Raw genomic sequence first — 26,044 nt, forward strand, 5'->3', positions numbered from 1 at the left:
TTGTCCATCTCCTCCTATTTAGATGCCAGGTCTTTGAGGGCAAGGATTTTGTCTGCTTTGCTCTCTGTTGCTTCTCCAATGCCTGGCACCTAGTAGGACCTTAATCAGTATTTCCTGACAGTATGAAGACATTAGAAAATAAGATTCCTGGAGCTTAAAATGTATCTAACACAGTAGATCACCTATTCCCTGTGTGACAAGGGCTCTGAGAGAAGACAGGCAGTGCAGAGAGCAATGGGGAATCTGACCCAGCCTGGGGAGGGGGAGGGACGAGCCAAGGAGTAGAAAGTACTTGAGACCCTCGCCGCTCAGAGTGTGGTCCCTGGACCAGCAGCACGGGCATCTCATCTCCTGGGAGCCTGTTACAAATGCAGCATCTCAGACCCCACCCCAGACCTGCTGACCCAGAATCTGCATTTTAATTAGACCTACCCCAGGCGGTTCTATGTATAGTGAAACTTAAGACATCCTGGGTTAGACCCCAGGAAGAGTAGGCAATAGCAGGCATGTCTGGTTCAGGGTGTCCCTGGGAACCAAAAGACCCAGGGCAGGCCTATGAAGCCACCCTCATATAAAAAGTGGCCTCCCAGCACCACAGGCCAGAAAGAGTGGTGAGGCCCATCGGGGTCCCTGAGCATCCTTCCTCCCTCAGGCCCGAAATAGGATCCGAGAAGCCCAGAGCCTTGCATACGTGGGTGGGGAGGGAGAAGGGGGATTAGAACCCAACAGATTTATGTGGCAGACTCCCCGAGAGCCACACCATCTGGAGCCCCTTTGTGATACAGGGAAGGGAGGACAGTGGAGAGGCAGCGAGCCGGAAATATTTACAAAGCATGGGGCAAGGGGGCAAAGGAGGTAAGTGCAGGGAGAGGCAGGGGGCCACCTGTCACCAGAAAACCTGCAGCACCCCCTCCTCCACCTCCCAGCCACCTGCAACAGACAGGGCCACACACCCCAAAAACTGCTTAGAATCTATGTGAATCCACCCTTTCTGCAGCTCCCGGAGATGTGACCTCCTGAAAGTCAACCCTGAGCCCTGCTCTTGGTACATGTACCTGTGGAGAAGCTGATCCCTCACCTCCATCGATAAGGATGAACACATGACCCAAGCCAGGCAATCTGAGTTCTGGGCTCCTAGATAAGCAATACTTGGTTCATGGATGGGTACATGTCCTAAGGGTCAGGCCAGAGAGCACCTGGATCCAGCTATGCCTGAAGCCATTTTTCCTAAGTCAACTGAGCCCATAATAGCCTTTTTTTTTTCCTTAAGACTCTGACTTGGAGTTTCTGTCATTCACAACCCAAAGAGTTCTGACTAATATATCTGTTAAAGCACTTACCACACTGTAATGTCATTACTTGTGTCCATTCTCTCCCCTGGATTAGAACTCCTTGAGGACACAAACCATTGTTTGATTTAGTGCTGTCCCTGATGCCTAGAAGAAAGCCTGACATACAAAATAATCTCAAGAGATATGGGACAATGAATGGGTGGCTCTTCCTTCACTCTACAAATATTCACTGAGCACCCTCTGTATGCCGGACATTGCTCTAGGTCTGGGAGCAGCAGGGAACAGGAGGGACAAAAATCCCTGCCCTCCAGGAGTTTAAATTCTAGTGAGAGGAGAGCAGACAATTATCAAACAAGTAAGTAAAATCTAAGTGCAATGGAGAAGGGGGAGAGGGAGCATGGGGAAGAGGTATGCTTTTAGATGGGAAGGTCAGGGAAGGTTGCACTGAGAAAGCGGGATATCAGAGCAGAGACCCAAAGAGGTAACAAACCACAAGAACACCTGGAGAGTGTTCTAGAGCAAGCAGACAGTAAGTGCCAAGGCCCTGAGGCAGGAATGTGTCAGGTAGTTTGGAAATGAAGTCAGGCAGACAGACACGTGGAGCAGGAAAAACAGATACTGAAGGGCTTCCTAGGTCATCATCAAGGCCTTGACATTTACAGCAAGTGAGGTGGGAGTCATAGGAGGGTTTTGAGCAGAGGAGGAACGTAACCTGACTTACAGACAGTGTGTGTGGAGAACCACCTGTCCGGGGCAAGGGCAGAAGCAAGAGACCAGGGAGGATGTGACCACAACAGTCCCGGCAGGAAACGATGGTGGCCGAGACCATGGTGGCAGCGCAGAGGGGTGAGGAGTAACCATATTCCGGACGCTCGTTGAAAGTGGAGCCAGCTGGACCTTCTGAGCTTTCGGACGCTGGATGTAAGAGGAAGAACAGAATCGAGATGGTCCCAGGGATGAGTCTGAGCAGGTGGAAGGATGGAGGGACCATTACCTAGACAGAAGGGGCTGTGAGCAGGGCGAGCTGGTGAAGGTGGGGTGTTGGCAATGCCCGCTAGACACCCAAGGAGAGATGTCATCATCATCCGGATACAGATGCTTGGAGGTCAGGGCAGAGGTCAGAGCAGGAAATATAAATTTGGGAAATGTTAGCAAAGGGATGGCAGTTAAAGTGATTGAACAAGACGAACTCAATCACAGAATGAGGAGAAAATGACAGAGGAAGAGAAGGAAGGAGCCATCCCCAGCCCCCTGACACTGGGCTCCCACCCCCACAGGTGATAAAGAGTAATAATGACGTCAGCTCCTCCTTCTAGAATGACCTGCTGTGGACAAAGGAGCTGCACATCCAGCATCTCACCTGTGTCCAAGAAAGAGGCAGGGGAGGATACAGCACTGCCCGCCCCACTGCATCACCCAGCTGAGGAATCTGAGGCTCGGGGAGGGACAAGCCTGTCGCGAGGTAGTCCAAAGGCTGTCAGCTGGCAGAGCCGCCCGAATCGGGCCCCTGGCTGTCGACACCATGTGCTGCTACCAAACACAGCTTTTCCTGAGCAGAAATAAAAAGGACCCCCCCCCCGCCCACCCCACCTTCCGGGGCTGCCAGCACAGAGGACGTGACAAAGACTGACACATGGGGAGGGGGCTGAGAACATACCTTGGCCCGAGACATCGAGATATTGTGGTGACTGGCAGACGACAGTGCTGGCACCAAGCTGCGGAGCCAGGAGGGGTGGCCAGCACCCAGCTCAGGCCTGGGTCTCCAGAGTCTCCCCAGCATCGAGGTCTCCCACTTCTTGGACTTACAGGCCAGGCCCGAGCCCCGAACTCCACCTCCCTCCCCCAGGGATGGGGCACCTCTCTCCAAGCCTCGATTTCCTTGTCTGTTAAGATGGGCCGCAAACAAAGACATGTTTATGTCATCTTTTCATCACAGCAGCTAATATTTGTTGAGCTTCTAATGTGTGCCAGACACTGACCTAGCCCATGGTTCTCAGTCTCAGCACTACTGATGTTCGGGACCAGATAATTCATGCCACGGAGGTGGTCCTAAGGCACTGTAGGTTATTTAGCAACATCCTTGGCTTCTACCCACCAGATGCCAGTAGCATCCTTCCTCTGCAATTATGACAACGAAGAACATCTGCACACTTTGCCAGCTGTCCCCTGGGGAGCAAAACGTGCCCTTGTTCGGACACCCCTGTTCTGGGTGCAGTTCTACACTGACCAGGATGTCAGCTCCACAAGGGCAAAGATCCATTGGCCAAATCTGGGGCCCAGATTTAGCATAAGGGGTCTGGATTCAGAATCGTGTCCAACCACCCCGTTATCCTGATTCTCAAAGGACTATGGGAGGGTTTATATGACCCAATATTATGTACGGGTCCGCCACACATGAGTGAGAAGCCAGCAACTGTCTTTTTTTAATTGTCAGTTTATCTTAATCTGAAAAATAATGTGTTCATTATAACTAGTGAACAATGAAAAAAAATACAAAGATAAACAAAATATCTTTCTCTAAAACCCTCCCCATTCTCAGCCCAAGGCCACCAATGTTAATATGCTGGGCTGCATCCTCCAGTGCCTCTCTCCACATTCGTAAACACCCATCCAGAGGGTCTTTGGGCTGTTGGGTTTCCTCCTACAAAACCGGGCTCACCCTCTACACTTGACTCGCAACTTAACCTTTCTCAACAGTACAGCACACACAGCCCTTCACATCAAGAGAAGAGATCTAGTTCATTCTTTTAAACAGCTGCCCCACATCCCAACCATGGATGGGCAAAGACCTTAGCCTTTTCTCTGCGAATGAGTACCCAAGTGGTTGCCTTTTGTGCGGGGAGGGCCGTGATAAACAAAACCGGAACAAACAACTTTCTGACATCTTTACAGACTTTTTCTTCTTGGTTCTACAGGAGAGATTCCCAAAGGAACTGATTCAAAGGGTATCCTGGGTTTTCACTTTTGAAAACATTGCCAGAAGACAACACGATAAATATCCTTAACACGGCTGTACGTTAGATATGAAAGTTGTCAAGAGAGTAAATCCTAAGAGTTCTCATCACAAGGACAATGTTTTCTACTTCTCTTATTTTGTAGCTCTAGGAGCTGATGGATGTTCACTGAACTTCCTGGGATCATCATTTCGTGACGTAAGTCACATCACTACGCTGTACACCTTAAACTTACACAGTGCTGTAGGTGAATTATATCTCAATGAAACGAGAAGGAAAATAAATAAATAAGAAAACATGGCCAGACTATTTTTCCCAAAAGACAGCAGCATTAAGACTCCTGACAGCAACCCTATGGAACTGTGCACTTCCCAGCAGGCACACCAGCACTGGGTATTATCACTTTTTCTGTGTGTGAGAGAGAGATAATGGTAATGCTACAGAAGGTAATGCTGACCGATGTGGTGACTCAGCAGAAATGTGGCCCCACATAGTTCTCGTTCCACAAAGCACTACCAGTGCAAGAGCATTCTGACCCACACGAGGCTAGATGACTGTGCGGGGGCAGGCTGTCCCTCCACAGGGCCCTGAGATGCCTTCCTCCCAAGCTCCTCCCCTTCCTTGCCAGCTGCCTCCTGAGCCTGCACCATCCTCATTTCTGAGACGGATTTCACACCCAGGCATAACAAAGATGTCTTTGTCACTAGGAAAGAGGGAGCGACTGTTGCCAGAACATTCTGGGTTCTGTTCATTCAAATCTCCGTGTGTGTGGGAAGGAGGGTAGAGTTGGGCAGGGAGACGGGATGCTTCCCGCTCTGGGGCTACCTCATGGGTAGATGCCTTGGGCGGAGCTGGAGCAGCCCCAAACTCCCTGTCGTTCACTCACTGGTTTATTCCACAAATATCTGCTGAGAGCTTACAACGTGCCAGGCACTCCGGGAAACACTTTACATTTATCATCGCATGTAACTCACGCCCACAGCCTGATAAGAGAAGTAACACCATTAACCCCGTTTTACAGATGTGAAAACTGAGGCTCAATGAGATAAAGCCAGGACCCAAACCAATACAGCTAACGAACAACACAGGAACACAAAGGAGGGGCAATTAACTAACTTCAAGCCACCTGTGGAACACCCCAGACACACACCCCCCAGCTGCCATGTTGTTCCACCTGGGCTACCATGCAGCCTCCTCCCTCTGCCTCCACCCTGCCCCGCTACAGTCCATTCTCCACTGGCAGCCAGAGGGATCCTGTGACAACTAAGTGAGATTCTGTCCCTCCTCTGCTCAAAAGCTCCAAGGGCTCCCACCTCACTCAAAGTAAAATGCAAAGTCCTTACAATGGCCCATAAGACCCTGTACAATCTGCCCACCAGCCTCCCCCATCCTTCTGTTACCTCCCTGACTTCACCTCCGATTCATGCTTCACCTGGCTCACTCTACTCCAGCCACTCTGGCCTCCTTGCTGTTCCTGAAACATGCTCCTGCCTCAGTGCCTTTGCACTTGCTGTTCCCTGTGTCTGGAATGCTCTTCCCCCAGATACAGAGGTTAAGCCATTTTCCTAAGGTGACAACACCTAGAAGGGGCAGAACCTGGATTCAAATCCAGGTTGTATGGCCTTAGAGAAGACAAAACACACACGATGGAGCCTCCAATGAGAGAAAAGGATGCTGTGTGACCCTCAAGCCTTTCTGCTTGCTGAACCTCTCTGAGCCTCTGTTTCCTCATCCATAAAATAGGCAACGTTGGAACATCTTCCCCGCCAGATTCCTGGGAGGTTATGCTGCTTGAGACACGTCCACTGAAGACATCTCACACATGTGGATGCTGATGCTATTATTAGATCCATGGAAAGAGCCAGAACAGTCAGGGAGGACCTCTTGAGGAAGCAGGAGATGAGCAAGGCTTTGAGGTAGGATGTGGAAAAGCCACGGGGCACTGCAGGCAGCCCAAGTGACAACAGGGCTCCCTGCGACCCAAGACTCTGGAGAAGGTAAAGCCTTCCAATCTGGGATGATGGTACCAGCACAGAGGAGGAGAGATGCTCCCAGCTGGCATCCCTCTCCTTCTTCTGGTCCCAGCACCCTGGAGTCTTCCTTCCAGGAACCATGGCTCCCCCACTGCCATGTGGTACAGGTGGGCCCCTCACCCAGACCTGGCCAGTCAGTCTCAGTGATGGGCACATGACTCAAGGCAGCCAATCAGAGGCCACCCCGGGACAACAGACAGACCCTTCCTTAACACAAGCCAAGCAATTCCCGTCTCTGCTGAAGGCAGTTTAAGCTGGGTTTTCTGTCACTTGCAACCAAAGAATCTTGACAACCAGCACTTGCTGATCTTGTGAGCAAGAGCAGTGCTATTACTGTTGTTGTTATAGTTGTTGTTGTTATTGCTGTTGCTGTTATAGTTGTTGTTGTTGTTATTGCTGTTGTTGTTATAGTTGTTATTGCTGTTGTTGTTATAGTTGTTGTTGTTGTTATTGCTGTTGTTGTTATAGTTGTTATTGCTGTTGTTGTTATAGTTGTTGTTGTTATTGCTGTTGCTGTTATAGTTGTTATTGCTGTTGTTGTTATAGTTGTTGTTGTTATTGCTGTTGTTGTTATAGTTGTTGTTGCTGTTGTTGTTATAGTTGTTGTTGTTATTGCTGTTGTTGTTATAGTTGTTATTGCTGTTGTTGTTATAGTTGTTGTTGTTATTGCTGTTGTTGTTATAGTTGTTATTGCTGTTGTTGTTATAGTTGTTGTTGTTGTTATTGCTGTTGCTGTTATAGTTGTTATTGCTGTTGTTGTTATAGTTGTTGTTGTTATTGCTGTTGTTGTTATAGTTGTTATTGCTGTTGTTGTTATAGTTGTTGTTGTTATTACTGTTGCTGTTTTAAAACCTTCTAGATTTGGGAGAAACAAAGCAGGGGAGAGGTTTCCACGGGGCTGCACAAGCGCAGGAAGACACCAAGCCTGACTGGGATGGTACCAGAGTCCTGAAGTCCAAGAGGAGGCCCCAGACGGTAGCTGAGGGAACGCCTAACACCCTTGTAGGATGCTCACTGCTTCCTCTCTGGGATGTGCACCCCAGGATCTCCCAAAGGAGCGTAAGTGCAGAACAAGATGCAGGAAGTAGGACAGATGAATGTGGCAACCTCCAGTTCAACAGCTGATGTTGCAAAAAAGAAAAGAGAATGATTGCCCACAGGCCACAGGAAATGGAAGTCAGGACAAGAGAGTCACCCTCTCTAAGAGACAACAACCTTCTCCCCCTCTACTCACCTCAGAGAATAGACCTGTCCCTCCTTTGTTTCTTAAAATATGTAACCCTCTTGGTCTGGCTTTCAGTTGTCCATTTGATAGAAACAAGGGTTAGAAAAAATATTCCAATGTCCTCTTAACTGTATTTAAAAAAAAAAAAAAAAGGGCTTCCCTGGTGGCGCAGTGATTGAGAGTCCGCCTGCCGATGCAGGGGACGTGGGTTCGTGCCCCGGTCCGGGAAGATGCCGTGGAGCGGCTGGGCCCGTGAGCCATGGCTGCTGAGCCTGCGCGTCCGGAGCCTGTGCTCCTCAACGGGAGAGGCCACAGCAGTGAGAGGCCCGCGTACCACAAAAAAAAAAAAAAAAAAAAACTAAAAAACAGCAGAGCAAGCACAATGATAAATGGCAACCAATATTTGGTTTCAATGTCAGGGACATTATGGAAGGGTGGAGACTGTGGCAAACTGAAGACTGCAAGCCCTGTCTAAAGACAGCAGCTACTGTTCAGCTCCAGCCAAGCGTTGGCCTGTAGGCATGCAAGCTTGATGTGGGCAGATCTTCTGATTATTTAAGAAATCAGAAATATAAATTTTTGTACGAAATTTCTTGATTTTTCAATGCTGGCAACCAATTGAAAAATTTTAAAACACTGTACAGGCCTGACAAAGCCTACTTACGGGCTGCGCTGGCTTGAGGACCCCCAATTTGGAACTCATGGTGCTATGGACCCATGGAGGATGAATGATAGTAAGACAGACAGACAGACACAGACACACACATACCATTTATGGTCACTAAAGTTACAGAATCTGAAAATAAAGTTTCCCAAAGGCATCCTCTAGGCACACAGGATTCCTCCAACTCATCTGGACACAACTTAAAGCTCCCTCTTTGCCCTCCAAGCATCTGAGCTGTTGGACAAAAGCAGAACAATCATAGGATAGGAGTCAGGAAAACTGCTTTCAATTTCAAGTTCCATCACAAACTCAGTTGGTAAGCCTGGACCAAGTCACTGAACAGTTCTGGGCCTCAGTTTCCCCTTCTGGAAAAATGAAATGAATGGGTGAGATGATGTCATGGTCTCTCTCAGCTCTGACAACCCGATTCTAGGATTCTAGGTGCCAATGATTTCTTTGGGTTAGTAAAGACCAAAAGGCCCGGGGCTCCCCTGGTGGCAGAGTGGTTAAGAATCCACCTGCCAATGCAGGGGACATGGGTTCGAGCCCTGGTCCAGGAAGATCCCATGTGCCACGGAGCAACTAAGCCTGTGCACCACAACTACTGAGCCCATGTGCCACAACTACTGAAGCCTGCATGCCTAGAGCCCGCGAGCCACAACTACTGAGCCCGTGTTCCACAACTCCTGAAGCCTCGTGCCTAGAGCCCGTGCTCCGCAACAAGAGAAACCACTGCGGTGAGAAGCCCACGCACCACAATGAAGAGTAGCCCCCACTCACCGCAATTAGAGGAAGCCCGCGTGCAGCAACGAAGACCCAACGCGGCCAAAAATAAAAAAAAATTTTTTTTAAAAACCAAAAGGCCCTAAACCAAAGTTTCTTCAGCCCCCAGTTACTGAATCAATAAAAGAACTGGCAACTTGAACAAAGACGTATGTACTCTGTAATTGTGAAAAGCTGAAATCTATGTAAATGCCCAATATAAATGGAATGGTTAACTGATAATAATTTTATTAGTATATTGTTATTATAATAATTATTATAATTATAGCTAATAAATACGGAGTGCTTACCACGTGCCAGGCACTGTTTTGAGAGCTTACAGATCTTACGGATCTTAATTCATCTGATTCCCCATCAATCTAAGTAAGAGGTGGGCACTATTTCCGGAAGTGAGGCATGCCCAGGTAAAGCAGCTTGACCACCATTACACAGCCGGTAAGTAGCCAGGATTTTGTTGCAGGATGGGGGACCCCTTCCAGGGCCCGAGAGTGGGCGCTTGTCTACATCTGGAAATGAATTGTCCAAGGAGACACACGTGCTGACAAAGCAAGAGACTTTACTAGAAAGGGGCGCCTGGGCAGAGAGCAGCAGGGTCAGGGACCCCACGAGAACGGCTCTGCCACGTGGTTTGCAGCCTCAGGTTTCATGGTAATGGCGTTAGTTTCCGTGTTGTCTCTGGCCAATCACCTTGCGTGACCCATAGTCTGAGTCAGGGTCCTTCCTCGTGGCGCACGCATCTCTCAGCCAAGATGGATTCCAGCGCGAGGGACTCTGGGAGGTTGGTTGTCTCCTCCCTCTTTAGGCCCCTCCCGAATTCTTTCGGTTAGTTTTCCACAGCGGCACCATGTTCCTTATCGGGACCTCCGGTTGTGAGACAACTCAGGCGAGCAGGCCTGGTCAAGGTGGGCGATTTCAGTCAACAGTTCCCTAACAACTCGACCTGGACAGAGCAGATCCAGAGCCCCACGTTTCACTACGAAGCCATTAAAGGCTTAGTGACGAAGAGTGCTTGGCAGGGACACGAGGAGCTGCACAGAAGGGGCAAGAGAAGACGAAACATAGTGTGTGCGGCGTGATCACACCTCAGCTCAAACAGAACGCAGAGAGCAAGCAGGAAATGTACCAAAAGGTGAAATGACTGTTTGGAAGGGTGAGATCTTTTTGCTTGTCATGATTTTCCAAATGTTCTACAAAGAGCAGAGACAGCAAAAACGGCCAGTGCGTGGAGGGCGTCCCTGGAAGCCAGCTCTGTGCCCAACACCTACTATTTTACTCCACCATACCTTCTCCTCTCAGCCGCCGCCCCGGGGGCCCAGACGTTTGCCTGGAAAAATGAAATGAATGGGTGAGACTGCTGACTCACCAGCATCTACAACACAGCCAGGCACTCAGTAGACGCTCAATAAAATGTGTGGAAGAGAAGAAGCCTATGGGGGAGAAACAGAGATTTCCCCTTTTTATAGCCAAAGAAACTGAGGCCCAAGAGGCATTTGCCCAGCGTTACAGAGCTGGTAAGTAGTGGCCTGGGAGAAGCACTGTCAGAGCCACATCTTAGTGGAGAGTTCCTACTACCCGCACAAGGCTAAAAGTCACACACAGCCAAAATCGCCAAAGAAAGCAACGAAATATGATGCATGATCCAGGATTGGACCCTGGACTGGGGATGGGGAAGGAGGAGAGGGGAGGTATAAAGAACATTTTGGGGAAAATAGGTGAAATTTGAATATAGATTGCAGATTGTATAATTTTTTTTTTTCGGCTGTACCACATGGCTGATGAGATCTTAGTTCCCCAACCAGGAACTGAACCTGGGCCCTCGGTAGTGAAAGCGTGGAGTCCCAACCACTGGAGAGCCAGGGAATTCCCATGGATTGTATAATTTACTATCAGTGTTACATTTCCTGATTTTGTTCAGTGTCTTGTGGTTATATTAGAGAATGTCTGTGTTCTTAGGAGATACATGCTGAATTATTTAGGGGCATCATGTCTGCAATTACTCTCAAATGGATCAAAGTAATAATAATAATGTGTGTGTGTGTCTGTGTGTGTGTGTATGCACGCATATGTTTGTATGTAGAGGGCAGGGGAAGTGGGGAGGAAGGGAAAGACAAGGGGAGAATTTTAAAACAAATGTAGCCCAGGGCCAACAATTGGTGAATTCAGGTGAAAGGTACACGGGGTGCTCTATATTCTTGAAATGTCAAAATAAAAAGTTACCCAAAAATTAACTTTGAAAAAATGCATTAAAATGTCCACAAATACAGCACACTGGAGTTCTACGTCTAGACCCCTGAACATATGTAGAAAGGTATAACATATACAGCCAGGTACATACATAAAACATCATTTTACCACACTTGGTTCCATAAGAGAGAGCCTGTAATTGAACGGACATAAGGGAATGGGCTTTTGACACACACGCCCTCACTGTATTTGTTACCTTTGTGATTGAGGGGAAATAAACCTTAAAAGACCACCCAATCGACAGCCTGGCCAGCCATCAGCTAGTGGCGGGGACCACACAGAGCTCCCTCTGCCCTCCCAGTGTGGTAAGGGCAGGAGGTCAAGGATGCCAGCCTGCAGCCACTCCCCATGCTGTGGTCCATGCTCCCCAAAGTCAAGGAACCAGGGAGGCCTGGTGGCAGGAACCAGGAGGGCCTCTGCCACAGAGTGCACCCCATTCGATCCCTTTCACTCACACATTCGCTCCCTCGACCCATACTAACAGCACCCATTATGTGCTAGGTGCTGGAGGGGTGTCAGTGAACACAGCAGACCATATGACTTATATCCTAGGGGAGTAGACAGACACTAATCAAGTAAACAGACAAGATTATTTCAGGGAGTGACAGGAACCAAGAAGAATACAGAGACCATGACTTGAAGGCTCTCTGAGGAAGTGACACTGGAGTTACAGCTGAACAAGAGGGAAGGACCCCTGATGTGGCACAGTTTAAGGTGATGCAGGCAAGAGGAACAGCAAATGAAAAGGTTCACCAGCCTAGCAAGTTCAAGAACAGAAAGAAAGCTGATGGGACCAGGACATAGTGAACGTAGGGAGAGATGAGGTTGGCATGGTGAGCAGCGTCCAGATCACAGAGGCCTTGTAAGCCACAGCAAGGAGTCTGGATTCAATCAACCTCAATTTCCTGCTCCCCTTACCTTTAGTGCAATGGGGATGGGGAAGAAGGAGATCCTTTTTGATTGCCATTGCCTCATCAAACAAACCAGAATGAAATGGCAGGATATTAGACCTAAACCCAGCCCTGTCAATAATTACATTAAATGTATGTGAGCTAAATAGTCCAATTAAAAGGCAGAGACTGTCAGTATGGATTAAAAAGCAAGATTCAGCTCTGTGATGCCTATAAGAGATGGACTTGAAATATAAAGACACAAAGAGGCTAACAGGAAAGAGACAGAAAGCAGAAAGCATAAGTGAGCCGGCGTGGCTATATTAATATCAGACTAAAGAGACTTCAAGACAGTGAGCATTATCGGGGTGAAGAGCAGTATTTCATGATGATAAAAGACTCAATTCATCAGGAAGACATAATCATAAACGTGTATGTTCCAACAAAATGACTTTAAAGTAAAACTGAAAGAATTCAAGGAAGAGATACACAGACCTACAACCATAGTTGGAGACTTCTACCAGTAACTGGTAGAACAAGGGGACCAAAAGTCGGTAAGGGGGCTTCCCTGGTGGCGTGGTGGTTGAGAGTCCGCCTGCCAATGCAGGGGACGCGGGTTCGTGCCCCGGTCCGGGAAGATCCCACATGCCGCGGAGCAGCTAGGCCCGTGAGCCATGGCCGCTGAGCCTGCACGTACGGAGCCTGTGCTCTGCAATGGAAGAGGCCACAACAGTGAGAGGCCTGCGTACCGCAAAAAAAAAAAAAGTCGGTAAGGACACAGAAGACCTGAACAACACTATAAACCACCCTGATCTAAATGACATTTGTTGAACATTCTACCCAACAACAGAGAAGCCCAGGCAGACCTCATTTTATCGCGCTTCACTTTATCATGCTTCGCAAATATTGTGTTTTTTACAAATTGAAGGTTTGTGGCAATCCTGTGTTGAACAAGTCTGTAGGCACCATTTTTCCAACAGTATTTGCTTACTTTATGTCTCTGGGTCACTTTTAGTAATTCTTACAATATTTCAAACATTTTCATTATTATATTTGTTATGGTGACCTGTGATCAGTGATCTTTGATGTTACTATTCCAATTGTTTTGGCATTTTTAGCAATAAACTATTTTTTAATTAAGGTATGTACATTGTTTTTTTTAGACATAATGTTATTGCACACTTAATAGACTACAGTATAGTGTAAACATAGTTTTATATGCACTGGGAAACCAAAAATTTAGTGTGATTCCCCGAATTGCGATATTCACTTTATTACGGTGGTCTAGAACCAAACCCGCAATATCTCTGAGGTCTGCCTACACACATTCTTTTCCAGTGCACAGGGAATGGTCACTAAGGCAGACGTATGCTGGGTCATAAACCAGCATTTCAAAGGGCTGGAAATCCGCAGAGCATATCCTCTGAGCACAACAGAATTAAATTAAAAATCACTAAATAATAAGTTATCTGAAAAAGCCCCAATATTTAGAAATTAATACCAACCAGCATGGCTGCCGCAATCCCTATCCCACCCTTAGGGTGACAACATATGACACAAATGTCTCCTAAAGGAGGGAGCCATCAGGCACCTGCCCCATGGCCAGGTCTGAGCCTGAACCCCCACTAGGAGGGGGGAGGGGACCTAGGGGAGCAGATGTTCCGGGCTCATCCTCAACAACCCCATCAGCAAATCACTTCAAGACATACCAGGGGTCTGTGTTAGAGAGACCAGGTCCTGCCAGGGAGGGAAGTGGCATCCCACCGACATCCCACTTAAGCCATCTCGTTCAAAATGAACCCAATGACTCCACCAACCAATCAATCCACCTCACTCAGGGTCCATCCTGGACAGGGCCAGAGAGGGAAAAAACAACATACAGTGGTCAAGAACATGAACTTTGGAATCAATCTGAGTTCAAATCCACCACCTACCATGGGGGTAAGCAGAAGCCTGAGATGGCCCCCAGGTGTCCTGCCCCCTTGTGTCCATGCCCTGGAGGATCTGTTCTCCTTTTGAATAGGTGGGACCATGCAGCTGAGTTCATTCCTGTGATGAGGTTATGGGAAGGGGCCATGTTTAAGGGGGCACATGACAAGGACCTGAGGGCAGCCTCTAGGAGGTGAGAGTCATCACAAGCAAATAGCCTGCAGGAAAATGGGGACTTCAGTCCTACAGCCACAAGAAAGTAAATTCGACCAAGAACCTAAGCAGAGGCCCCCAAGACTCAGACAAGACCACAGCCCTGGCCAATACCATGACTGCAGCCTCGTGAGACCTGCAGCAGGAAACCCAATTACATCATGCCCGGAATTCTGACCACAGAAACTGCAAGGTGATTATCAATAGGGCTGCTTCAAACTACTAACTGTGGAGTAATTTGTTACACAGCAACAGATAATGGATACGTCCTCTCCTGTGATCCTGGGCAAGGGGCCTCACATTTCTGGGCCTCACTTTCTTCATCTGCACAACTGTGAGAATGCAAAGGAAGCAGGATGTGTAACAGCCTCACCCAGGAAGTAGGGAATGGTTTATTCCATGTCTACTCAAGTCTGTGGAGGGATCTCAGAGTGTGGTGCTGGGGGGCCTTAACGCATTTTTGAGAAGTTGACCATTTTTTTTCTATCCTTAAGTGGGTTCCTTAGGGAAGGAGATGGCTATTCTCTTCTAGCTCCAAATGCCAGTCATTCTAGAGATGCCCTTGTTCCCAACTGCCTTCAGAGTACAGAGACCAGGAGTCCGGGGCAAGGGGCCACTTGGTCAAAATGAATTCAGTTGCTTATTTCAAGCCCCAGGAATGATCTGAGGCACTTTTTTCAAGATGAGGCCCTGTAACTGTCCTTGTGCAAAAAATAGGGAAATACTAAGAATTTAAAACTTAATAATAATTTTAATGAAAGAACGACCACCATTGACTGGAGCCTGGCCATGTCCCAGACACTGAGCAAAGTGTCCCAACCCATTTACAAATGAGGAAACTGAGGCCCAGAGAGGGGAAGATCCTTGCCTAGGGCCACACAACCACTGAGGGGCAGAGACACAATTCAGACCCAGACAGTCTGGGCCAGACCCTGGGCCCCAAAAGTCCACACAGAAATATTTAGGGGGCTTCCCTGGTGGCGAGGTGGTTGAGAGTCCACCTGCCGATGGAGGGGACACGGGTTCGTGCCCCGGTCCGGGAAGATCCCACATGTCGCAGAGTGGCTGGGCCCGTGAGCCATGGCCACTGAGCCTGCGCGTCCGGAGCCTGTGCTCCGCAACGGGAGAGGCCACAGCAGTGAGGGGCCCACGTAACACACACACACACACACACACACAAAATTTAGCAGTTATATAAATCAAGATAATCACATTATTTAAAAAATATATAAACATGTATACAGAAGAGAGGCTTTTTTTTCCTTCATTCAACAAATATTTAATGAGGACCTACTATGTGCTAGGCATTGTTCTTGGTGCTGGAGAGAGAGAATAAATTAAAAACCAGAGAGAGAATAAAATTAAAATTTTATTTAATTTAAATAAATTAAAATTGAAAAGGAGACAGGAAGTGGTGAGTGAGGGTGGAGTACAATTTCAAATTAGAAGTGGGGGTTGGTCAGAAAAGACCTCTTGGAGACCATGACGTTTGAGCAGAGGCCTGAAGGAGTGAGCCACAGGGATACTGGAGGAAGAGCATTCCAGAAAGAACAAGTGAGAAGACCCTGAAGCAGGAGCATGCCAGGTGCATCTGAGAAAGGGCCAATGTGGCTGGAGGGAAGTGAGGGAGGGAATGAGAGCAACAGGAGATTCTGGAATTAGATGGCGGTGATGATTGCACAACTTGTGAATACACCCCAAACCACAGAATTGTACGCTTTAGGGGGTAAAATTTACCATGTGTGAATCACATCTCAATTAAAGAAAAAAAAACTGTATGAGAAAAAAAGATGACTAGGAGAGGGATGGGAGAAGTGACAGGGGCAGAACATGCAGGACCTTCCAGGCCACTCTAAGGACGTGGCCTTTACTCTGAGGGCGGTGGCAGCCACAGGAGGGCTTTGAGTGGTGCAGCAGCATGACCTAACTTAAGGGCTAACTAGACTCCTCAGGCTGTGTATGGTGAACAGACCGTGGGAGGCAAGGGTGAGAGCAGAGGAGGCGACGGCCAGTTCCACATCGTGTGTCCCTGGGCAAGTTACCCTCTGTGCCTCAGTTTTCCTCATCTGTGAAGTGGGTCTGAAAAAGACTTTTTTTTTCCCCCCCCCAAGGGCAGGGATGAGAGCTGATACCAGATAAAGTGCTGTTATGACAGCTGTGAGTGGAGGGTGGAGTCCAAGGTGCCACCTAACAGTTTTTAATCATACAAATCAGTTTCTTGAACAGAAAACAAGGGGGGCCCCCTCCCTCCCGGGAAGCAGGAAGCCATCTCACCCCCCAGGGGCTCCTCAGCCCACTAAGACTCAAACCCAAACTGCTCACCATGTGTGTGAGGCCCATGCCACCAGGCCCCCGCTGCCCATGCCAACCTCACCTCCCCTCCAGTCACCCTGGCCTCTTGCTATTCCTCAAACAAGCCAAACACGGTCCTGCCTCAGGGCCTTGGCACATGCCATTCCCTCTACCTGGAACACACTCCTCTCGACTCTTTCCACAGCTGGTTCCTTCTCTGCCACAGGACACAGCTCAGATGCCACCTCTTCAGAGAGGCCTCCCTTGACCACCCCATCTCAATAGATGCCACCGTCCCTGTCACCAACATATCCCCATTTTATTTCCTCCTTGGTGTACCCACTCTCAAACTGTGTGGACTTGAGCAAGTCACTCAACCTCTCTGGGCCTTAGTTTCCCAACCTGCAAAATAGGTATAATGATGGTCTCTACTTCAGAGGGTTGTTGCAAGGGTTCAAGGAGATAATTCACATAGCACCTGGCACACAGCAGGGCCTCAGTGGATTAGTTTATCATTATTACACCTCTTGTCACTCTCCCAAGTGACCTCTTTTTTGTACGGTCCGAAGATTCTATGAGGGCAAGAACCTTGTCCATCTTGTACTGGCCACATGCCAACACCTAGCCCAGTGTCTGGCACTTAGTAGGTGCTTAACGTCCGTTTAGTGAATGAACAAGTGAATCTGTGAATGAAAGTACTGACTGCCCACGCCCCGCTCTGACCCTGGCCTCACCCCTCCTGGGAGTAGCCCCTTGCAGAAGCCACCCACCCTCTCCAGCGAGGGGAGGAAAGACCTCAGATCTCCGTGGCAACTGGCCACCTGCCTCTACCAACCTTCAGTGGCCCTAGTCCCGCCAGCCTGAAATAGCCTCACCTCTCCTGGCCCAGAAACAAGGGATCGGCTGTCAGCTCCACCCTGGGGAAGGAACCAGGCGGGTAAACACAGATTGTGTGTCTGACCACAAGACAAAAGAGGGGCGGGCAGGCAGATCCTCTTCTGGTCCTCCAGGAGCCGAGAAAATAAAAATAAACCCAAAACTCCACACTCGGCTGGGAGGCTGGAGGGCTTCCCTCCTTCCTCAGGGCTTCCTTCTGTGGCAAGTACTTCAAGGAGGCTGACCCTGCTCAGCACTCAGCTGTGCCAGGTGCATGGAAGACTACACTCCATCCTTGCAGCCACCCTAGGAGGGCTACGACCATCTTACAGATGGGGAAACCAGGGCTCATAGAGGCAAAAGGACTTGTCCAAGGTCACAGGGCTGGGTTTCAAACCCAGACCATTTGTCTGTAGAGTCTGTGCTCTTAACCATGAACCCAAGACACACTGCGGAGTGAAAAGAACAAACCGTACCATGCCATTTATGTAAACACACACACATTTACACATACACATCAATGCTATACATGGCTATGTAGGCCTGTAAATGCCCTAAAATGGTCTGAAATCAGAGCTGGTGGTCAAAGGAGGTTTCAGCCAGTGATTCCCAGCCCGGAGCTATTTTGTCCCCAGGGGACATGTGGCAACGTTTAGAGACATTTCTGATTATCCCAACTGGGGGAAGGGGATGCTACTGGCATCTAGTGGGTAGAAGCCAAGGCTGCTGTTAAACATCCCGCAATGCACAGGACAACCCCACAACAAAGAATAATCCCGCCCAATATGTCAATAGTGCCGAAGGTTGGAAGATGGAGGGATTCACCCCAGACCAGGTACTAGGGCTGGAAATGCCCCCTGTAGGTGAACCTGTTTAAGGAGGATGTTGAACCCAGGCTAAAACACAAATCCCCAGAGAAGGCCCCCAAGCCCTCTCTCCCCAGAACTCTCAGGTTGGAACCCTGACCAGCTGCAGAGTCACCACCTTTCACCAGGGCTCACCTCCCCCTTGGGGCCGAAACTGCTGCAGGGGGTCCCTCCAGGGGGGTCTCAGACCCTCCACCCCCTGGCTTGCTCGCAAGTTCTACGTCTCCTAAATTCTGGGGCAAGAACCAGCTCTGACCTCACCTGATGCCTGCGAAACAAAGCCAGTGGGACACGATACTCTGGTTGCCCACCTCTCACTAGGGTTCCAGCCAGAGAACCTGTGTCTATTGGAAAAAAGAAGAGAAATCACAAAAATCTGGGAAGTAAAGTTCTGCAGCAAGGCATGGCTTACTTCAAAGACTCAACTCTTGCAAAAGCTTTAAGAGAGGAGCGCTGTAAAGCAGAAAGGATGTGGGTTTCTTAATCTGAGGGTGTGGCCCCAAGCCCAACAGCTCTTCTGCTCACTGGCTTGATAAAGGAGGGATACTCTCTAAGAAAGAGATGCCCCTTGAAGCCTCCAGAAGCCAGGGACACCAACCCCATCCATCTCTTCTTAAAGTGACAGAGAAATGGTCACAAGAGCAAACACCAAAATAATAGTGAATGGATGTCCGGGATGCTTATCTGAAGAGCACTCTCATTCAAATGCACGAGTTCTAGCATCCCTGCGTCATCTTTCTCATAAGGACAAGGACCACGTTTGCCCTGTTGACGGCTGCGTCTTTGTGGCCTAAAACACTGCCCGGAATATACAGCAGGTGCTCCCTATACACGTACACGCTGAGAAAAACTGTCTAATTTCTTTATGGCTTTACCTATACGTAGCTCTGTTTGCAATACACAAAAGATGGGCCTCATCTAACTCTTACTGATGCTTAGGTTTTTATCAGCACAAAATTTTCACTTGCTTCCTGAAAATGTTCAGGCCAATACAAAGTGGCCTGGTCCTGGCCCTCTAGCATCCTGAAGCTCAGATAATTTGGACCTTTTGGCTTAATTCTTGCCCACCTGGGCAGCCCAGAGGCCTCACAAAGACAGTAATTTGGGTCATGAACACAGCACCACGTTGGGGCAGTTAAGGGTAGTGGTAAAGAATGGGGGCTATGCAGCCAGACTACCTGGGTTTGAATCCCAGCTGGGTCGGGCTGTGTGACCTTGGGAAACTGACTTGGCCTCTCTGTGCCTTTGTTTCATGTGTAAAATGGTAAGCACAATAATACCTGGAACTTTTGAGCTGATACACAGAGAATGCTTTATACGGGGCTTACAAACATCTAGCACTACATAAATGTTAGCAAAATTATTATTACTATTGCTGTGCATTCATCTAATAATCATGCTGAAAATACAATTACTTCCATCGGCGATTTGTAAAAAATATATTCTCACACATATGCATAATTTTACGTGGAAAGGGCATTACAAACAGCCTTTCTTAGAACATTTTTTCCTTTTTCATCTTTCTGCTTGCCTTTCTTCACAAGATACACATCTTTTCATCTTTCTCTCCAAACTCCTGTAATGTTATACATACAACGTACATCATATTATGGTTAGTGTTTTTCCCAAGGCAGAACTTCTTAGCATTCTACTTTGCACAACACAAGCTTGTGAAAACCCCCCACATCACTGGTTAGGTCATTCTGTTTCAGTGACCGCGGAATTTAAAACGTACCCCCCCCCATCCCCACTCCCCAGCACTGCTCCCTAGTGTCAGACTAGGACTACAAAAATCTTAAAAAAAAAAAAAAAAATAGTGACAACACAAAACCACACAGTTTCTTGTTTTGGCAAGCAGAGCTCCAATGAAAAGAAAAGCTTTCGTCTCCTAACCCCAAAAAGCAGAACCACAGAAGATATTCTGGGAGCCTTCTGCCCACACCCCCTGATCCTCAGGGACCCTGGCCCAGCCAGCTCAGGCAGACCCTCTGGCTGCCTGAGAGTGACAGGTCTCTGTCCTCAGCCAACGGGAGCCCTTCAGGGGGGGCTGCTGACCACTCACTCCGCACGCAGGAGTCTCTCAGCTCATCCGCCCAGGCTGGATGGCACGTCCATCAGGGGACCCACTGGCACCTACCCCTGACGACAGACCCCCCACCCCGCTTGCAGGCAGAGACCCCAAACCAATCCAACCAAGAGGCAAGTGGGTTCAAGGCTCACCCGGCCTTTCTTTAAGGGGGAAGACTTTGAGCCCCAAAGAGACAACCTCAACTGCCCCCTGTTGCTGCACATCCCCCCAAAAGCCACCAGAGCATTCTGGGCACCTACTGGTGCCTGGTACAGTGCTAAGAGCGTTAACCTCAGGCTCATTGAGGATTCAACAACACCCCTATGATGCAGCAGGTGCTGTACTGTGCCCATTGTACAGATGGGGAAACTGAGGCACAGAGTAGGCTGGTGACCTGCCCAGGGCCACCTATAGGCGGTGTGGAGTAAAGCCAGGATTTGAACACCAGCAGCCTGGCTCCAGAGCCCCACATTCAACCCTCACGCCATGAACAGACACAGAGTGCAAAGGAGGAACCCAGCAGCCTGACGTTTCCATTCTTCTAAGTTCTGCCCGTTGTGCGGAAGAGAGAACAGGAGTCACAGAGGGGAAGTAACCAGAGGAAGCATAGGCAGAGGGTAATTGTCACAGAGACCTGGATTCGAATCCCAGTTTTGCCACCCTAATAAGGCAGGTGTCAAGCCCTTTATAAGCCAGAGGTAGTCTGCGAAGTGGCTAGGAACATGAGTTCTGGGGTGGGCAGCTGTCTACATGACCCTGGGCAGCTCACTTAAACTATCTATGCCTCAGTTTCCTCATCTGCCAATGGGGATAAGGACAGCACTTCCTTCATAGGGGTGTTGGAAAGATCAAATGAGTTGATAGAAGGGTAAATGATGAATCAGTGTCAGCTCCTACACAGTAATGACTGTCATTGTTATTATCATGATTAACACTGCCCAAGAGTACACATGGTGCACCCAACACAGCCGGGGCTTCTAGATGTTGAGATCCAAGTTTCAGCCAAAACCCGGGGCATTTTCTCCCACAATCTCTATGGGGTCCCCCAAGAGAGATCCAGCATCCATACAAGAGGGCTGTCCTTGCCTTTCCATGACTCTTCAATAAACACACAAAATACGGCACCAAAGTCATCAGTCCCCACCGGAGATAGGGGAGAAGGTGCAATCCAGTTCCTGAAGGAGGTGGGCAATGATGGGGAGATTCTAGAGGAACCAGACAGCCCCAGGCCCGGAACCAAACAAAACCACTGGTTCCGGAGTGTAGATGGTCAAAAGGAAATTCACTCAGAGTTCCTGTCCTCCTTTCAGTGCTGACTCACATCTCACTTCCTCCAAGCAGCCCTCCCTGACTACTCCTGCTTGCTAGATGCTAGAATCCTATCATCTTAATCATCTTTACTATTTAATAATAATCATCTGTAATATTTAATTATCATATAACAATTAATGATAATAACTAATATTTAGAAATGCCTTACTACCTGCTAGGCACTGTTCTAAGTGCTTTATATATATTTATATAACTCACTTATCCTCTTAAAAACCCTATAAGATCTATTATCATTCTCCATTTCACAGATGAGGAAAGTGAGGTTCAGAAAGGTCAAGCCACTTGCCTAAGGTCACACAGCCCAAGGACCCGACCCCAAGCAGTCTGGCTCGAGCCCAGCCTCATACTTGGATTTCTGTAAACACCCATTTCGCCACCTTTGACTAGAACCTGGCCCCCCTCGAGGGCAGGAACTTAGAACTGGCTTTTCTGCATTTCGCACAATGCTCAGTCTACCCCAAAGACTTCATTTCTACTGGCGACAGGACCTTAAAACAAGGGACACAAGGAGGCCAAGGCAACCCTTCGAGACCTGCCTCTGCCACATGGAATTAAAAGCAGGGAGGGATTACCCAGCATTCTTCCGAGCGGGAACAAGCCCTCAGTAAGTGTAAAGGCTGGGAGGAGAGAGTGGGAAGACAGGAGAGAATCACAACCTGCAAGCTGCCAGCCTCGCTGCCATGGAAAACCTTGGTAATTAGCAGTTCGTGAAGCTCTAAGCCCTGGGTTTTCAAAACTGAAAGATCTTGGGTCGTTTAGGGACCGTTTCTGATGGAGCCAAACAAGAGAGGTCTCCTACAGCTCACAAACAAGGTACCGCTAGTCGGGTTACACAACCAGTCTGTTTCTGGCACCAGCTTGGGGACACCCAAAAGGACATGGCAGAAAGAAAGCCTGGATTCCCCTTCCCTCATTTGACAAGTGGGGGAACTGAGGCCAGGACATGTGCACGACTGATCCAAGACGTCCAAGTCGGAACCAGCTCATCTCAAAACTGACAGGTCAATACAAAAAAACAAAAACAAAAAACTGATGAGCTCAGCAAATTCAAAGTGTCAAGGAGATACTATGGAAGTAGAGAAACCTTTTTTTTTTTCTGTTTCTTTAATAAGGATGGTTGATTTCAATCAATTTCCATCATTCCAGCTTCCTCAGACTCTAAACATGGACAATTTAAAACCACAGTGAACCCAAATGCCATCTCTATCTGTTCTGAAAGGCACCACACCATCCAGAGCAAGGACGTGGGAGGAAGACGTATATTTTCTTTCCTATTAATATAAAAATCGGCTTGTCTTTCCTCTTTCCCTTCCAGACTGAGAAGTAGGGAGTGGCTAGAAGGAGAAATGAGGAGTCCCCTAGAATCTGACGTTGCTCAGAGATACCAGGGCTGTCTACATCTTTAATTCAAACTGAGCAGATTCTTTTCTTTTCTTTTCTTTTCTTTTCTTTTTTTTTAACTGTGAGAGAGGGAGGGATGGGAAAGAAAGGCCAACCCTGCCTCATTCTCACAGGCCTTTCTAGAAGGGTCCTTTAGCCAAATGGTTTTCAATGCCTCTGCACAACTCTCCTCCCCGCCCATCCACCCCTCAACACACACACCTCTTTTCACAGAGAGAAGGGCTCTGTCCTCCTTGAGTTAAAACTCAGACCTCACACAGCCTCAGCTGCACCCCCAAGCCACGGGGGACCCCAGAGGATGCCAGAGTCTCCCTCTTTCCCCGGAGACTGGGAGCTGTAGAGCCTGGCTCTGGGGTTTCTGAAGGAAACACCAACCGCCCCCGCCCCACCCCCCCAACCAGCCCTTCCTGAACCAGGATTAAAAGACTTCCTAGAGCAGAGAAGGGAGTAAATGAGGTCCCAGTAGGAGGTTTGGAGATTAAAGCCCTCGGAGTCTCCTAATTTCCAGCAAGGCTCACCCCACTCCCACCCCCTAGCCACTTTTCTCACTTCCTAGGAGAGTAGGGAAGTGGCCCCTTCCTCCCTCTCACAGAGAAAAAAAAAGAAGAAGAAGAAGAAGAAAAAAAATGCAGCCGAGAATAGGGGTTTGGAGCACTAGCTCAGACTGCCCTGGTTCAAAATCCGGTATCCCCAAGTAACCAGTTGTTTGATTCTGGGCAAGTTACTCAACCTCTCTGGAGCTAAACTCTCCCATCTAAAAAATGAGGGAAATATTCGTCCCTACTTCATGGGCCACTTGTGAAGGTTCAACCTTCTCATGACAAACGTAAGCGCCTGGCACATAATAAGTGCTCAATTATTTTACAGCATCTGACGCTGTGGTTTTGCAACTTGGAGTTGGGGATGGGGAGGATGGGACTGAACCTCGGAGTCGTGAGTTCGAAACCCACTGTCCCCAAGCTCCAGCAAAAGCGTGTGCGTGGGAAAGAGGGGTCCTACCCCGGGGTTTTGTCGACTTCTGTCCCTACTCCGGGCTTTGGGTTTTATCCTACTCTACTGGGCGCTTAGGGACTCTGGGCTCTAGGATTTCTAGGGTCCGTCCTAGATGAGTAGTCTGTGATGCACTAGGTGGCGAAGAAATCCCCGGGAAAAAAAACGCAAGCCCAAGCTCCCGGCGCCTGGCTCCCAGCGACCCTGCCTCACGGATGTAACTAATTTTAAAACTATTTGAAAGGCGGAGAAGGGGAAAGAAAAAGACAAAAGGACAGCGTGCCGTGGGGAGAAACGGAGTGAGGGAGACCCCGGGTCGGGGCCGGCCAGGGAGGCGACAGCCCAGCTCTGGAGGAGGCCGCCCTCCCCACGTCTGAGGCGATTCTCGCGCCGCCCGGGGGCCGTGGCCACAGGTTGTGGGGACCACCCCGCGCCGGAGGCCCCTGCGCTCCGCAGCGGGGCTGGCGGCTGGAGCGGAGGCTGTCCCCGCGCTCCCCGGGCTACACTCACCGACTGCAAGAAGCGCAAGGTGCCCACGTAGTCCCTCTCGGTGCCCAAGATCTCGTTGAGGACGCAGAGGCGGAGGCGCAGCTGGCGCTCCGACTCCCGGGCGGCCGCGCACTGGCCGGAGATGGGCGCAGCGGCGCCGGGTGCCCGGGGGTCCAGGTGGGCACCGTCCCCAGCCCCGTCGCCGCTGGGATCGCTGCCGCCGGGCACCTCCATCCTAGCGCGGCCGCGCGGCACCGGCTCCTTCCCCCGCGCGGAGGTCGCGCCGAGCGGCGAGTCAGGCGTCCAGGCACTCCATCCCGGACGGGGCGCGCCGGCGGGCCGGGCTCAGCGGCGGGCCCGGCGCATGGCGCGGCGGGCGAGCAGGCGGGACTGGGGGCGGGCGGCCCGGGCCGGGGGCGGAGGCAGCGCGCGGAGGCAGGACGAGGGGCGGGAGGAGGCCGGCCCTCGGGGCTCCCAGACGGCTGGCCAGGCCGCCGCCTCCCCCGCCGCCAAGGGAGCGTCTGCCAAGTGCCACGCCGTGCTCGGGCCGCAGAGGCGCTCCGTGCGCGTACTGGGCCCCTTGGAGACGCGCCGCGGCGCTGGGCTGGTACGTCGGAAGCTCGGCTTGGCCTGAGCTGGGCGTCCGGGGCTCTTGGGCGAAAATCTTCCGCGAGGGGCCCCGCAGAGCCCCGAGAGTCCGAAGCAGCGCGCCCGCCGCGGCCAACGCACCAACTCCGCGCCCGGACGCGTGGCGCCCCCCCGTCCGCCGCGGGCTACGCCGCTCCCACCCCGACACACGCGACACCCACCGCGCGCAGCACAAACACGCAGGTCCGGTCGCCGGCCGCCGCCGCTCGGGCTGAGTCAACACCCTGTTGGAAAAGCTGGCAGCGGAGCCGCGCAGGAGAAAGCCCTCCCCACCATGCGCGCCCCCGCCGGCCCCGGGAAGAAAGCGGTGACCCCAGCCCCTGCCTTTGGGACACCCAGGCCTTTGGGTGCCCTCGGGCGCTGCCACGACCTTGGGAAGGAAGACGCACGGCTCTCTCGTTCTCTCTCTTACCCCCTCTTTTCTCTTTCCCCTTCCTTTTTCTTTCCTTCCTTCTTCTCTTTTTCTCTTTCTTTATAACTTCTATGCCTCCCATGAGATGAGCCTGCCCTTTCCAACCTTTCTCAGAGGAAATTATTTGCTCTCCAGTCACTAATCAAGCGGCAGCTGCTCTGCCCGTGCCTCCTTCCATACACCCCCAGCCCCCACAAGGCCTTTGGAAACCCGGCTTCTAGTCTAGGCTGCTCTGTGTGACCTTGATAATCAGCAAACTGCTAGACAAGTGTCTTCACCTGCCGCACTAGACGATGTGAAGAGACGATCCCTCTGGGACCTGTTCAGGTTAAAATCCCAGCTCCCGCACTTGCTAGTTTCCTCGGGTGACCTTGCCCTGGTATCCTTACCTCAACAGCCTCAGTGTTATCATTACAGTGGGAATAATCATGGTACCTAGCTAA

General features: G+C 49.9%; 1 protein-coding gene across 1 annotated transcript in view; it reads right to left on the bottom strand.

Annotated features, from left to right (window-relative positions):
* The window catches only part of PREX1 (phosphatidylinositol-3,4,5-trisphosphate dependent Rac exchange factor 1), a 197,231-nt gene extending 172,359 nt beyond the window's left edge, over positions 1 to 24,872 (bottom strand). The window contains exon 1 of the mRNA XM_082858089.1: positions 24,563 to 24,872. Within this exon, the coding sequence (XP_082714215.1) occupies positions 24,563 to 24,775 (213 nt within the window). The 5' untranslated portion in view covers positions 24,776 to 24,872. The remainder of the gene's footprint in view (positions 1 to 24,562) is intronic.
* Positions 24,873 to 26,044: the final 1,172 nt, after the last annotated feature.

Source organism: Leucopleurus acutus (genome assembly GCF_964270905.1).
Source record: "Leucopleurus acutus genome assembly, chromosome: 16".
NCBI lineage: Eukaryota > Metazoa > Chordata > Mammalia > Artiodactyla > Delphinidae > Leucopleurus > Leucopleurus acutus.